The sequence below is a fragment of the Typopeltis vanoorti genome, chromosome 8, assembly GCF_054136105.1.
Source record: "Typopeltis vanoorti isolate ZY-2024b chromosome 8, IOZ_Tvanoo_1.0, whole genome shotgun sequence".
Taxonomy (NCBI): domain Eukaryota; kingdom Metazoa; phylum Arthropoda; class Arachnida; order Uropygi; family Thelyphonidae; genus Typopeltis; species Typopeltis vanoorti.
Window position 1 is genome coordinate 2,593,995 of NC_143556.1, and position 13,555 is coordinate 2,607,549.

A 13,555-nucleotide genomic window follows, 5' to 3' on the forward strand; every position below is an offset into this window, starting at 1 on the left:
ATTTATTATTATTAATTAATATCTTTATTTCAATCATGTCTCTGCTTAATAATATTCCCTTTAATACTTAGTGATATAACATCATGTGGCTTGTTCTATTTTTATATGATCTATTGTTAGTATTCCACCTTGTGTTTTTTAAAACTGTTCTTGTAGTGCCACTGAAGATGGTCTGCAATTTTCAGACTGAAACATTTGGCTAATTAAATATCTTTCTTGTTACTTAAACATAAAGAGCCAATAGGCTTCATTTCGGCAATATAAACATTATTCAAATTAAGGGGATATTAAATCCCACATTGTTTAAAAACCGAATAAGAAACTCAAAGATTGGAATCAGAGAGTTTCATGCCGAATATAGTAAACTATAAAAGTATCGGCGGTTACTAGCGTGAGCTAATGCAAGTAGTCTTAGTACATAGTACAATCTCAGGCAACTCATTGCAAAGGTGGGGAAAGTTTTGATTGTTAATCTTGGTATTTTCCATAATGTAAAAACACATTTCCTAGGAAATGTATGCTGTTATTACATTATGGTGGGAGGTCACTACCCAGACCGGTTTCAGCCTTTTTTGAGGCTTCATTAGTGAGTAGCTAGACCAAATAGATTCCAAAGGGTATAGTGAAAAGAACTTATATACTCTGTTATATGAGTTGTCAAACAGGCAACCATTAAGTTACTTAAATATAAAGAGCCAATAGGCTTCATTTCGGCAATATAAACTTATTCGGTTTTAAAACAATGTGGGATTTAATATCCCCTTAATTTGAATAATGTTTATATCGCCGAAATGAAGCCTATTGGCTCTTTATATTTAAGTAACTTAATGGTTGCCTGTTTGACAACTCGTATAGCAGAGTATATAAGTTCTTTTCACCTTGGGAATCTATTTGGTCTAGCTACTCACTAATGAAGCCTCAAAAAAGGCTGAAATCGGTCTGGGTAGTGACCTCCCACCATAATGTAATAACAGCATACATTTCCTAGGAAATGTGTTTTTACATTATGGAAAATACCAAGATTAGTGATAAGAACTTTCCCCACCTTTGCAACGAGTTGCCTGAGATTGTACTACGTATAGGACTACTTGCATTAGCTCATGCTAGTAACTGCTGATACTTTTATAGTTTACTATATTTGGCATGAAACTTTCTAATTCCAATCTTTGAGTTTCTTATTCGGTTTTAAAACAATGTGGGATTTAACATCCCCTTAATTTGATAATCTTTCTTGTGTTTACGTGCTTATATTATTCATAAAATATTTTTGATGAATAATTTTTTTAAGCGATTTTTGTGGATTTCATTAAAACAAAAAAAAAAGGAAATTTATTTTTTTAACATTTAAAAATGACAAAGATCAATAATAGTCACCAGAATACTTACTTTTTTCCTAATGACATAACTCCATATAGACCTCCAGACACAAAAACAAGACCAGAACCCAGGTAGGTAGAGAGCTCAGGACAGGCTGCAATTGGCAGGATTGATATGCTACACAGGAAAACAAAATGAGATTCTTTTAGAAGTGAATGGCTAAATTAAGGTATACTCTTTAGATATGAACATGTTCGATGATTGTCTTGTGATAACTAGCATGCAAAACACACAATACATCACAGCATGAATTGTGTTGAATGCAAGTAACTTTTAGTTTAGTGTAATCGACGTTGCAATTATTTGAAACATAAATTCAGCTCAAACTAGTTGCATAATCTTAATCATTATGTAAAATACAAATATACTAATAACTTCAATAACTAAAGAAATTGGCCTAAAAACACTAACTTAATTATTAAAAGAAAGAATAATAAATATCCATCCTTTTATACCAAGCAAACAAAAACTGTCTCAAAGTTTAAAAAGATTTCAAGGTGATGAAGAACTTGCATAATAACCATCTAACATGTGAGCCACCTTGGTATTTCATTAAAAGACTGTCTCCTAGGTATAAAATAATGAATTTACTATTGTTTCTTCATTAATTACTTTATATAATGACCAAATGCTCACAAGTAAAATACAAAAATGTTTCAAGCACAGCTACTGATATATTCTAGTTTCTGTTCTGGTCTCCAAAAAGAAACATCAGTGAAAGAAAAGCTGTTGGGTAAAAAGACAATCAAAAAAGTACTAATAAAAGGCAGATATGCAGCTGCTTGACACAGTTGATGTCTCTAATGCAATATCAAAGATCTGTAATATTGAAAAGGGTATTTGAAACATTAAATATTTTTATTTATTTTTATTTTTTTATATTTCAATATTTACAGAGGTTACATCAGTGCTTCCCACAAAAATGTGAAATTCTGTGCAAATCCATACTCATGCACAAAGAGTCCCAGATGTTTTCTACATATACCAAAACACTTATGCAACCATTTACAATTAACAGGAAATGTTTAAATCTATTTAAAAGTTTTTTTTAAATTGTTTTACAATAATAAGTAACATTTTATGTAGAAAGTATTTTTACCTTGGGTATAAATATGTTAAAGATACCAAGCAATTTTAAACCTGGTTTTACTCCATTTCCCAAGTAAGCAAACAGACTAAAAGTCAAGTTTGCGCCTGCAATTGATGCAAGTCTAACTGATCCCACAGGTAGTGCAGGACCAGGGCAACTCGTGGCAAAGGTGGAACAAGCTCCGATCACTAATCTTAATATTTATCCTTAATGCCAAAACACATCTCCAAGAAGGGGATGTATGATGTTTTGTATTAAAGGCAAGGAGCCACTACCCAGACCGGTTTCGACCTTTATTGAGGTCTCGTCAGTGGGAGCTAGGCTTTGAAATACCAAGATTTAGTAATGCAGAGCTTGTAAGTAATACTTGTAAGTAATACTTACAAGCTCTGCATTACTAAATCTTGGTATTTCAAAGCCTAGCTCCCACTGACGAGACCTCAATAAAGGTCGAAACCGGTCTGGGTAGTGGCTCCTTGCCTTTAATACAAAACATCATACATCCCCTTCTTGGAGATGTGTTTTGGCATTAAGGATAAATATTAAGATTAGTGATCGGAGCTTGTTCCACCTTTGCCACGAGTTGCCCTGGTCCTGCACTACCTGTGGGATCAGTTAGACTTGCATCAATTGCAGGCGCAAACTTGACTTTTAGTCTGTTTGCTTACTTGGGAAATGGAGTAAAACCAGGTTTAAAATTGCTTGGTATCTTTAACATAAGTAACATTTTAGACTTAGGTTTCAAAATACTGTATCAAAATTTTATTACATAATTAAAAACAAAGCATGTGCCAGAGTATTCATCACAGGATTCAGCACTCCTCAGTAGTAGAAATCTAAAAGGCTAGAGAAGAAGCAGGGTTAGCCAATGTCGAGACTTCAAGTTTGGAAGTATGAGGAGTTTTAGGTTTTGATGGAGAAGTTTTCATTTTCAGGAATATTGTGATGGGAAGTTGCTGCTTTTGTTTGAATCCGATGAACATGGTTGTGCATGGTGTTAAAAGATTGTTGAGGCTCTCCTTAGCTCAGTCAGTATAGACAAAGCACTTTGGTCAGAAGGACCCGGGTTCGATTCGCGTCTAACCTTTATCTGGTCTCTTTTGACTAAAGATGAGTTAGTCAGTCTCGTACGGAGGTGGGGGGGGGGGATTTCTCTCTCTTGGAAACTCAGGTTTTTGTCCCCCAGAACACACATGGATTATAGTCAGAAATACTGTCCTTAGGGGATGCAGCATGGAGTGGTGACCCAGTTGCATTAATTAGCTGTAAGCTCCCTCAGTAGGGTGGGGGGGGGGGGGGGAACCCATTTGAGGTTGGATGGATGAGGGAATATGATGACGAAAGCATTTAGCATCATGCATTGCCTGTGCTAGGTTTTCCAAATCTTATAATCATCCTGAGAGTTGAACCAAACAAACTCAAATTCATAATCTATTAGCATTGTTGCCTGTCCATCAAATTGTTGACACCCAACTTCTCTACGTCCTCGAAACCTATGTCCCTAATTCCCTGGCTAACTCTTTTATTTATGCAATGTTTTTTTTTTGCGATTTTCATCTGAAATGGTTCACAGTTTATCTGAAATCAGGCACAACTCGAGCCATAAATTCTTCCAAGAAGTTTTACAGATTAGTCCCCGATGTCTTTTGTTAGCTATGGCGAAGACTTCCAAAACTGGCAGTGACATCAATCTCAATGTTATTCAATCACCTCAACAATTTGGTCCCATACACCTCTCTCTGTATAGTTAGCCTTTAAAGGCTTTAATCTCCCCAGTTGAGCAGCTGGATAAGGGAAATGGTGTTAGGGGGATGAAAGCCCACCTCTACATTTTAATTTGCAGTCTGTGCATGCCTTGGTGTCCTGGGATACTATCTAGGACATGGAGGACTTTAAATGAGCCCTTTTCCTCCAGTTATTGCTTGACTTTGAGGATGAACACTGGTTGAACCAGTTCAGAAAGAGGCTCTTCACTGTCCAGGATTGGGTTCTGCGAATGGAAAATTAATCTTGGCTTTGTCATATGGCCTGCTGCAAACTCTCAGCGTTGCCCAATCTTGTGCCACCTTGAATCCTGGGTGCTGCCATTTGATAGCTATATAGGTACACTGAGGCATCCTTCTTCCAGTATAATCCATCTCATTAGCACTGAAAGTCTGTTCAGGTTTATATCCCTTCTCCTCTATGAGCTTCTTTAGGTTGCAGAGAATAGACAGTAGATTTGTGATTAGCTGAAGCAGATGGATCCATAATCTTTACATTACAGAGTGAATAACACCCCTGAATTTCTGGAACCAGCCTTAGCTGGCAATAAAAATCATTTCATGGTGCTACTGGTACAGGAGATTTGTTGCTTAAATTTGTTCGAAGAATGAAGACCTTAGCTGAAATCATACCAATGTTCACAGGCAAATTTTTTGTGCTGGTATTTGATTCAAATGAACAGTGTGTTCTCCATTTTCAATATTCCTTTATTGTGTACATATTTAACAGTAAGAATTTCACCAGTATGCACTGCCTCCCTGATTTCAGTTTTTTTGTCTTATGAATTGAACTCTTCAGTACTTTCACTGATACCAAACATGCAGCCTACAGCTGTGTATGTGAACCCTTCTTGGCATTTATCTAGAATCTGCACTTCTTCATTCAAAGTCTTAACTTTCTTAGCCCTTTTAGGCTTTTGTCTGTCACTAGATGCACTTCATTTAGAACCCATGGGGTAATCATGAGCACAATAATATTATATTTTAAGCAGAAGTAGTCTGACATACAACATATAAAGGTCACAAGCCATCCTACTTGGATGACTCACTGTGAAACTGAAAATGTAATTTAGCAACTGCCAATGAGAAAACATGGCACTGCAAATAAGGAGACCCAACTGTATTTCAATAAAATGGTCTACTACCTTAAAAACCATCTTGACAACCACTTAAGAAGTTAGATATCCACATATTCTTTTCATAACAATCCTACAAACAAAGGGCAAACACCTATACTACAATAACACATGGATATAGTAAGAGTTAGATAATCTGGGATTCCTGCTCCAGACATGAAACGTGGTACTTTGAGCTAATTAAGTTCTACAATAAATAGGATAGTGATATTCTTGCATTACGTGATAAAAATCATCTGAGTAGTTGGACCTGTGCTTACTGTCTACTGATTAATTACAAAGTGGAGATGCAACAAAAATAACACAATAACCACAGTAATAAACTACAATGAAAAAGTAGCTATTTTGCACTGTCATTGTCAGCGTGTGGAAACAGCAAGCAATTCAAAGAACAGGAATACAAAGTCCGTTATACAAATTAAAAATGGTTGCCACATGCTAGAAAAATAGTTCAAAAAATTGAACGCCTCCTTGTTTATATGGTTCAAAAATCCACAGAGTAAGAAAGACCCGATGTGAATTGTATTTACTATTTAATCTACCATATATAGAACTGCAAAGTTTTTATTGGAAGTTTTTTCACTTGGTTATACTATAAATTAAAGATACCAAGAAATTATGTACTTGGTTTAATCCTTTATCCAAGTGTAAGCATACAAAGTTTGCACCTGAAGTATTTTCAGGATGGGGTAACTCGTATATAGAAGCTAATGACTTCACATCACTTGCCTTAGTATCTCATAATGCTGTGCATTATGCGAAAGGCCACTACCCAGACCAGTTTATTGAGTTTCTTCAGTGAGAGCCGGATCTAGAGAATACTAAGGTTGAAGTAATGCAGAAGTCATATTTTCATATACAAATTGCCAAAAGGTGCCACACCTTATTAGTAAATTATTCTGGGTTAGAGAAAGTTGTTGGAAGTTTTTTCAATTGGCTATACTATAAATTAAAGATAGCAAAAAATTATATACTTGGTTTAATCCTTTATCCAAGTGTAAGCTTTGTTTGCACCTGAAGTATTTTCAGAATGGGGCAACTCGTATATAGAAGCTAATGACTTCTCATCACTTGCCTTAGTATCTCGCATAATGCAAAGCACATATCCTTACAGGTATGTATAATGCTATGCATTATGGGAAGGGTCACTACTAATTCTGCATTACTTCAACCTTAGTATCACCTCTGGGTCTGGCTCCGACTGATGAGACCTCAATAAAGGTCAAAACCGGTCTGAGTAGTAATCCTTCCCATAATGCGTAACATTATACATGCCTGTAAGGATATGCTAGTATCCCATATTGCAGTGGTTCTTAACCTTTTCGAAGTCACGGAACACTTTTGATTCTAAGAAAAATTTGGGGAACACCAAAAGCATTAGGGTCATAAAACTAACAAAAATATGCATGAACTTGCCTTTTATAAAAATGGAACTTAATTTAATACGATACTTGAGCTTGTTGGCTTTTGCAGGTTTCATCAATATAAGGTCTAATATGTGATATAGCTACCCTCATCTTTTTGTCTATATTAGTAAGTCTTTCATGCTTTTTAGTTTTTATGTTGGTTAATATTAAGAAATTGAGCTCACATAAACATGATGTTGAAAACTATAACAAAATTTTCAGTGCTCTTGTGGAGAGAGCTGGGTATTCGGCTTGGACAAAAATCCAAAATTCCTCAAGAGTTATTTCAAAGAATTTCATTTTTAGAGTACGATCCGTTGACAAGGTAACTAATCGTTGTTCTTCTTCTAACGAAAATTCACAACTCGATGTATTAACTGTGTCAAATAGATTTCATATCTAGTCATAATTATGTGTATTTAAGTAAGGAAAGTAACTTGAAATCTTTTCTTCCAATATTGTTAAATGTTCTATTATAATGAAAATAATTCCCTCTACATTTTATTATGGATCGAAGGAAACGTATCTACTGTATTTTTTTTCTGATATGCAGTTTTTCCAAAAAGACATTTTTTTGAAAAGCTGACAATTTGTCAATGGATGTCAAAATATTTTCATTTTTCCCTTGGATACTTACTTGTATTAACGCTATTTAAGTAATTAAAAATATCAGCTAAATATGCCATTTTAGCACACCAAATATCATTTTGAAGACATTTTACAAAGTATCTAAACCTTCATTTTGAAAAAGGCCAATAATTCGTTCTTAAGTTCTAAAATTTGGAATAGTACTTTGCCCCTGGATAACCATCTTATTTCATTGTGCAAAAGCAAAGATTCGTATTTGGCTTCCATAGATATGCAACGTTTTTTAAAAAGGCATGCTTTTAATGGTCTTGACTTGATGTAATTTACCATATTTACAACTTGGTCTAATACAGGTTTTAATATTGCCAATAATGTTTTTGAAACTAGGGATTCTCTGTACAAAAAACAGTGTGCGTGTGTGTGTGTGTGTGTATATATATATATATATATAATATTTGGCTTTATTTTCTTTCAAAGGGTAACAAATTCTTTTATAGAGCCCACCATTGATGGAGCACCATCCGTACAAATTCCTACACACAGCTCCCATGAAATTTTAAAATTTTCTAAATATGATGTAATAGAGTCAAAAATATCTTGTCCTGTTGTATGTTCGGTAAGTTCTCTGCAGCATAGAAATTGATTCACTATTTGGGTTTCATTAAAGTCCAGAGACAAACGAATCCTAGTATATGAGCTTTACGTCTAATGTTAGTGGGCTCATCAATTTGTAAAGCAAAATGTTGTTTGGAAAGTTTATTGGTAACTGTTTTCTCAGTATCATCTGACATATCTTTACTTTTATTTTCTATTGTATCGCCGAATGAGGAATTTTCATAATTTCCTTTTTTGCTTCATCGCCAAACATAATGTTTACTATTTCACAGCATGCTGGTAAAATAAGACTCTGCTATAGTGCATTTAATTTTACAGAATTTGAAATTATCTTTAATTTTTGAAGCAAGATTTGCGTGCTTCATAGTAAAGCGTCATGTGACATCTTTCACAGGCAGAACACTTGTATCCCATAACTGTTTTGCAGAAAGCCAGTTAAGAATCACTGCCATAATGCTTTGCATTATGGCATACTAAGGCAAGTGATGTGAAATCATTAGCTTCTATATACGAGTTGTCCCATCCTGAAAATAGTTCAGATGCAAACTTTGTTTGCTTACACTTGGATAAAGGATTAAACCAAGTATATCATTTCTTGGTATCTTTAATTTAAACTGCAAAGTTTCTTTCATAGCTATTGACTGCCCATACTAGGCAATCCATATCATTCATCAAGAATTCCACACATTAAAAAAAAAAAAAATGCAATACAACAGTCGTATATTTTATCTTCACCTTTTCCAAACCATTTTATAAACCATCTTCCAGATGGTTTATAAAATAATTTTGGATGGGAGATGAATTTCATTGCTTGGTGTGACACCACCATCATGCTTATAAGGGCCTGAAGTGTCTTGAAAAATTTCCATGTTTGTTCTCTACAGAAGAGTTTCTGTACTACATAAAAAATAAATTTAAAAAAATACAAAAACATATATAAAATTACAAAAAAATAGAAAAAAACGAGTCTTAGCTTGCCAATGGTACAAAATTAACTATAGGTTTACAAATAACCTTTAATGGGTGGGAGCAACAAAAAAAACCTTTATTTGGTTTCACTGTCAATGACATTTTTGCTGTTCAACTAAATTCTGAAATAAATGACTCTTGTATTGAAAAATTTTTTTAAAGAAATGTGTGGAATTCTTGATGAATGATCTGGATTGTCCAGTATGGGCAGTTAATAGATATGAAAGTAAATCTTTGCCATTCTATATATAAGAATAAATACAATTCACTTTGGGTCTTAAAGAACAATTGTTTTTGTGGATTTTTGGAAGAACTATACACATGTGAAGTTCCTTCCAATTTGCAGCATGAAATATCTGTGCTTTCATAATTATGTTATTTTTGTTATGCAATACTTTTAAAGTGGGGATGCAAGTGACGTGGCCAACACAAGCTACAAATTATTTGTAGCACAGATAAATCCTTCTATGAGAGTGAATAAGTTAAATGTGAAGTTCAAACTATACAACTCTCATAGTATACTTATAGGAAGTAGAGGAATAGTTTATTACGAGTAGTTTGAACTAATGAAGTTTACGATAGCAGTCTATCTATGGAATCTTGGTTAGGACATTTTAGCAGTCCCCCCCAAAAAAAGACCGGCTACAACCTTTGGATTTACCCAGAGCACAGAGAATCCATCGGAAAAAGCCACCTTACACCACCAAAACAAATTTAAATTTGAGAGGTTTTTCCTTGAATCTACTGCAGCTCTTATCAATCCCAACCTAAATGAACATGGTCATATTGAACTGCCCATCTGTTGGCAGTCAGCAAGCCCAACAGCCAAAGAACACCCAACCAAAGCTAATAGGCGACATAACTATAGGACTTTAGGCTCCTGCATCTCTCCTGTTCCATCTTTGTTACTGAAATGTACCTCTGTGCACATGTTTAATACCAGTGTATTAATCCTTGAAGATGCCATTTAACTTTGGCAAAATATAGGAAGTAATAATTAAATATTTTGTTATTTGTTAATCTGAATGGATTCAAGATTCTTCTGATATCTGTCAGAACAAAAGGAGGTAGTCAGTGAGCTATTCTGGTTCTAGGAAGTAACTCACCTTCATCAATGAAGGAAATAAAACCTACCTTCCTTTATTCTGCATAAACATTACACATATCACAAATGAAGGTTATAAGGTATGAAATTCATATAGTATAACTATAAAAAGGTTGAAGACATGTATGCACATCAGTTGGAGCAATAAGTGCTTTTATAAACTTATTTTTCCTCGTGTCAATCTCACATACAAAAAATGAAAACTATAGAAAAATAGTCATGTTACATCTAAAACAGTTGGTTGTTATTTGGATTTACAAAAGTAAGTAGAGCTATGAAACCAGCACATGTCTGCAAATTGCATGTGTTCTGGCCAGTTTGGCTTCTGTATGATGGAATAAACTGTATGAAGAAGACTGTTCCAAAGACAAAAGCAATTGGAATAAAACAATGCTGCTAAACTGTACTGAAAACTGGCAAGGAGATTAGTGTTCTGAAAGGTCTTTAAATGTTTGAATGTCCTGAAAATAGAGGATATACACTCTCATCAGAAAAATTATGCATGTATAGTTTTGCTTATGAAAGTGTAGCAAGATATATCGAATAGTTGTTCTTGACATGATGTTAGGGTCTCCCTCGATGAGTCTGTCGACTCCTTGGAGTTGTCCGGAACAATAATAATAATAATAATAAGCTTTTTTGATGCACGGAAGGAAAAGTGATTAAATGTGTGCTTAAATACTCATTTAAGCTCACGTTCAGATTTAAAGGAATGGAAACAGCACAAAGGATTAAATAGATTTAATAGTCCCAATATTTTGTCTGTCACAGAGACATCCAGGATAAATATAAGAATTGTAATAAACACAAAACACACAAACAATAAGTGAAAATATCAGTTAGACCGAAAGACTAAAGTCCTAGGGGACACCCTTCTATGAGGTGATAGGCAACCTTGGTTGTTGAGAGAAGGCATAAGAATTGTTTCCAAATCTTGGAAAGCACTTCACAGAGCTATCTTTAAGATTTCATTGCTTTTATAAGTCTATTGCTGCTGATTCCAAAAAAATTATTTCATGTTTGTATTTGATGCAGTGAAGCTTTTGTTTTTTTCCCATTTGTGCAATATATTCAAGGTATGATCACTTACACCCAACTGACCATAATTATGAAGGATCTTTCAGTTTATCCACAACGTGACAATTTGCATAAAAAATATATATATATATTAAAAAAAAAATTATGGTTCATTGGCACAATGACGGCAAAGGTCATATTGCACCATAGCAACAGTTATAACAGTACACAAGGTATTAATAAATTAAATTAGTAAATAAGATGAATGTACAAAAATTAAGTTAAGCAATGTACTATCTGCATATGAATTAAATTTATAATCAAATGTGTTTGGAAAAAAAAAAAAAAAAAATTATAAAAATTTAAAAGACATACAAATTGTCCAAGTCTGATAAACATCTGTCTGAACGTATGACTCAACTAAGTAAGTAAAAATTTCATTCCTCTCTCTTTCTCATGTGAAGTCCTAGTATTCCACCAGAATATGACAAATGGTAAGATACGGTTTCATTTCACAAACACACACACACACACACACACACACACACACACACGCGCGCGCACACACACGCACGCACACACACACAGGGGTGCATAAGGGTCAAAGCTGTATAACTGAGAGGAGACCTCCACATAGCCTTTAAAAGAATGCTGAGAACCGACCAGGGCTTCTGACCTAATGTCCAATACTCACCTTCTCGTGGTGCACCCTGTTGGGTATCTACTTTGATACTGAACGAACAAGGATGGGCTGGCAATTTGGGATTTAGCCGACCAAATTGTATTCTTATTGGTTAAACCAAAATAAAAAATGATGGTACAACATGACAAAATTTCATGCCGGCTGGGGTGTCGCCCGGTTAAACAAGGCCCCCGTTGTTTTCGCCAGGGAACCAAGGCAAACAGCGAAAAGTCAGCTACTGGAACAAATCTGAAAACAAACCCCAACTCAACATCACCAGAGTTAAAGATCAGCACTATCAACGTAAGAAGCCTGAATGGCAAAGAAATGGAGCTAGCTAAGGAATTAGATAAGTACCAGATCGACATAATAGGGGTGACTGAAACAAAAAAGACCAAAACTGGTGAGATCTTTCTGAGCAATAAATACAAAATGTTATAATCAGGCAATGACAATCAAGGAAAAGAAGGAGTAGCCATAGTATTCAACACAAAATACGAGGCTAATCTTCTTGAATGGCAGTCAGTCTCAAGTAGAGTAATGTGGGCAAATGAGAATGGGGAACTGGACAATGAGACTTATTTGTGCCTATGGTCCCACAGAAGGTTCTACTAAGGTAGAAGTGGAGGAATTTTTTGAGGCTTTAGAAAAAGCAACTGACACAATGAAAAAGGAAAAGTTGGTCCTTGTTGGGGATCTAAATAGCAGAGTAGGAAATGATTGTGATACATACAAAAATATTTTGGGAAAATTTGGAGAAAAGAGCAAAGCTAATAATAATGGCAAATATCTGTTGGATTTCTGCTCAAGACATGGACTGGTTATTACTAACACCATGTTCCAACATAAAAATGTGCACAAATTCACATGGAGAGAAGAGACTAGGAATAAGAAAAGTCTCATTGACTATGTTATTGCTGATAGTGATGTTTTCTCCATGGTGCAGGACACCAGAGTGCACAGAGGATATGAAATTGGAAGTGATCACTATTTAGTCTTGAGCAGGATAAAATTGAATTTCATATTGAAAAGAATAACATGTAAGAAAGTTTTAAAGCGAATAAAAGATGAACAGCTCTCAGATGTGAACTGTAGACTAAAATACAGAAAGATTATTGAAAAGAAAATGAAAGAGTTTGAGAACAGGAATCAAACCTTGGAGATTCAGTGGCTAACTCTGAAGAAAACATTGATTGATTCTGACAGAGAGGCATGTGGTGAGGTTGTGTGCAAGGATAAAAAAATCAGAACTCCCTGGTGGACACAGGAAGTTAAAGAGGCAGTGAAGGAAAAGAAGAAAGCATATCAAAAGTTCCTGGCAAATAAGTCAGCTTTTACTCTTACAGAATACAGAGACAAATGTAAGAAAGCTAAACAGTGTGTAAAACTAGCTAAACAAAAGTCATGGGAGGACTTTGGCAAGAATATAGAAAATAAAAATCAAGAAGGTGGCAAAATATTCTGGAGGTAGTTGAAGAAGCTTAGGAATGGAGGAAAGAGTGCTGTAAAAGGAGTTAGAGATGATAAAGGTGACATGAAAACAGGAGAAAAAGATACCCTTGAAGTATGGAGTAATTACTTTGAAAAACTGCTAAATGAAACAAGCAGTGATGACAGCACAGTGATAAAAAACACTTACCAGGCATGTAGTCAGGAATACATATCCATACTTGAAGTAGAAAAAGCCATCAAAGGCTTGAAATGTGGAAAGGCAGCAGGAGTTGATGATATTCGATCAGAAATGCTGAAGTATGGTGGTATAAAAGTCTTACAGTGGCTGCACTGCATAGTTCAGAAAGCCTGGACA

General features: G+C 34.9%; 1 protein-coding gene across 1 annotated transcript in view; it reads right to left on the reverse strand.

The window, feature by feature from the left end:
* Positions 1–13,555, reverse strand: part of LOC150103679 (calcium channel flower-like) — a 90,316-nt gene that overhangs the window by 7,178 nt on the left and 69,583 nt on the right. The window contains exon 4 of the mRNA XM_090396818.1: positions 1,387–1,494. Coding sequence (XP_090252944.1) covers positions 1,387–1,494 — 108 coding nt within the window. The remainder of the gene's footprint in view (positions 1–1,386; positions 1,495–13,555) is intronic.